Source organism: Cenococcum geophilum, assembly GCF_001692895.1.
Source record: "Cenococcum geophilum 1.58 unplaced genomic scaffold K441scaffold_10, whole genome shotgun sequence".
NCBI lineage: Eukaryota > Fungi > Ascomycota > Dothideomycetes > Gloniales > Gloniaceae > Cenococcum > Cenococcum geophilum.
Window position 1 is genome coordinate 1,262,845 of NW_027137568.1, and position 2,787 is coordinate 1,265,631.

A 2,787-nucleotide genomic window follows, 5' to 3' on the forward strand; every position below is an offset into this window, starting at 1 on the left:
ACAATTCTTGGTTAATAACTTACTACTCTAAAAATAGGCAAAGCTTATCTTCTATTACCTAGGCGCCGTTTATATTACCTTTTAGTCTTATATACTAGTCTTCCTACTCTTTCTACTTTAGCTTATATACCCTTATAGTATTCTTTAAGCGCTAGGCCTTATAAATATTGTATAGCCGAGCCGTCTAGGTCTTAAATTCGTTCTGGAGGCTATAGGAGGAGGCTAGGGGAGCTTTATTTAACCGTAAAGTAGACTATAGGGTAAGAAGATTCCTAAAAGACTCTATATCCGCAAGGGGTAAGGGGGAGACGCGTAAGCGTGGCGTGGGTAAATAAAGTTACTAAACGTGTAAAACGCGTAAATATTAAAGAAGAAGAAGAAGAGGGCTCTATATTATACAATTAGAATTACGGTAGGCCTTTCTATATAAAATTAGAAGCCCTGCGGGAGCTAGCGCGGGCATAAGGACAGGAGAGGGTTGGAAAATATATTGTCGAGGCGACAGTGAGGTCGAAGGCGCGCTAAGGCCCTCTCTACTAACCCAATACTAACCTAGGCCTCAAAAACGCGTCCAAAAAGTAGGGGCCACCACCAAAGGGGGGGGGGGTGATATTTGGACGATATGTCGCGGACCCCGGGGGGTCGTGCGTAACCAGATGTTATGCCAAGCCTAACCCCGACCTCCGATACCTGCACGTAATCTCTGTAGAGATACTAAGCCTAAAGAGGTATGGCCCCGAATCCTTCTTTTCTCCACACTCACGACCTGCTGCGTATTTCGACCTCAGCCTCAAGAAGCCATGGTACATATCATTACAATTTCATCGCTAGAGCAGTTTTCGATACGTTCAACATGTCGTCGGGCGCCTCCTCTATGGTCCTGGTCAAGAGACCACGGAGATCTGCTCCTAAAGTGAAGACGGGCTGCACAACATGCAAGTACGTTCATCAGATATAACCACAAGCGGTTAAGCTTGATATGCGGCTAATCCTTAATCAAAAGAATCCGACGAGTCAAATGTGGTGAGGAGAAGCCTTGCTGCATAAGGTAACATGGCCCATGTACAATCATTCGTCCTCTAATCCAGCCAGATGCACCAGCACGGGTCGCAAGTGCGACGGCTATGCTCAAAGCACCAATGACAATCAGTCTGAAGCACTTGCCGTGAAACGAGTATCTGGTCCTCGATATGGCGTCCCAACCCTTCAAATTTTGGGCGACAATGTCCATTATCTGGAATTCTACCACCATTGCGCCGGCCCGACCATTTCCAGCAAATTTGATAAAGAATTTTGGTCTCAAACATCTCTCCAAATGGCCCAATCGGAACCTTGTGTCCGGCACGCCTTAATTGCTCTCGGTTACCTCAACAAGATCGAGACGGGAAGCTTAAAGGATGCTCGCTCAGGTTTTATGGCCGCCTCTGAGCAAAAGACCTTGCTATTCCACTACAATAAAGCCATCAATTCTCTGGTTCAAAGAATATCTGAATCGTCTTACTCTCCCGAGATTGGGCTCGCCTCTTGCATACTCTTCATCTGCATAGAGTTTCTACGCGGAAACTATGACACGGCCTTTGCACATTTCAACAGTGGTCTCAAAATCATATCTGCATTCAAGAGAAGTCAGATACTATCTCCCGTTAAGAGTTTAGGCCCTAGTATGATTGAAGAATCATTGATACCCATGTTTATTCGAATGATGGCAACGGCACTGTTATACGGCGTACCTGCAGAGCAGGTCTTGCATACCTCTTACTATCCATTAGAAATTCAAGAGCGTCCATTTACCTCGGTATTAGAAGCACAATCGTCGATTCACAACATTCGAAACATGGCCATGCTTTTCATACGCAACATAGGGCAGAAGCTCACTAAGCCGAGACTAATCACCGAGGAAGACTTGCAACATCAGAAAGATATTCTGGAATCTCACCGTGCCTGGTTCTGCGCCCTCGAAGAGCTTGAACGTAAGACGACGCTCTCGAAGGAAGATGCAATTACGGCAAACTCTCTCAAAGCAAACTACTACTGCACCTACATCTTTACTGCCTGTGCTACACACACGAACCAGATCGCGTACGACCAGCATCTCGATGGCTTTAAAGCCTTGATCAACCACGCCAGAATCGTCCTTGATTCCATAGGAAGCACCTCGTCTAGTTCTCCCGCCGCAAACTTTACTTTTGAAATTAGCATCATCCCATACCTCTACTTCGCCGCTTCCCGTTGCCGCTGCCCCGTTACCCGCCGCGAAGCCATCTCTCTCCTCGAGCGCAACCCGCCTCGGGAAGGCCTCTGGGATGCGCAGCAACACGTCGCCGTCACCAACCGCATCATCGAGATTGAGGAAAGCGAACTGGATCCTGTCACGGGTTGGCCAGTGGAGCGGACGAGGATCTGGAGTACGATTATCAATGGGGATATGGATGGAAGTGGGAGGTTTCCGGTTTATTTTGCGGTGGGGATCTGGGGTGAGGGGAGGGGTGTGCCGCCGTTGCCGCCGGGGATGGTGCTGAGTGGGAGTCCGGAGGGGAGGATGTGGAAGGAGTGGTTTGTATTGTAATATCGACAACGAGATGAGTCGGCATTGTGAAGAGCTAGATACTGAGAGAAAGAATCAGGTTTAGGTAAGTACTCTAAATCACCGTATCCTAGATGAAGTCTAGTAGCTTAATGCTTTAGTGGGAGGTGCAGACGAAAGCTTGATTCCGATACCAACCACCCAAGACACAACCAACTCTACCGTGGAACACGACTATTTCATGCCATCTGACATCTTCGCTA

The 2,787-nt window shown here is 47.6% G+C and overlaps 1 protein-coding gene across 1 annotated transcript; it reads left to right on the forward strand.

Moving 5' to 3' along the window:
• Nucleotides 1-874: 874 nt before the first annotated feature.
• Nucleotides 875-2,566, forward strand: K441DRAFT_548389 (uncharacterized protein; the record flags this gene model as incomplete). Its single annotated transcript, XM_067642957.1, has 3 exons — nt 875-939; nt 1,004-1,048; nt 1,093-2,566. 3 exons carry the CDS (start codon nt 875-877, stop codon nt 2,564-2,566), a joined length of 1,584 nt encoding a protein of 527 aa, XP_067506759.1.
• Between the last annotated feature and the right edge of the window lie 221 nt (nt 2,567-2,787).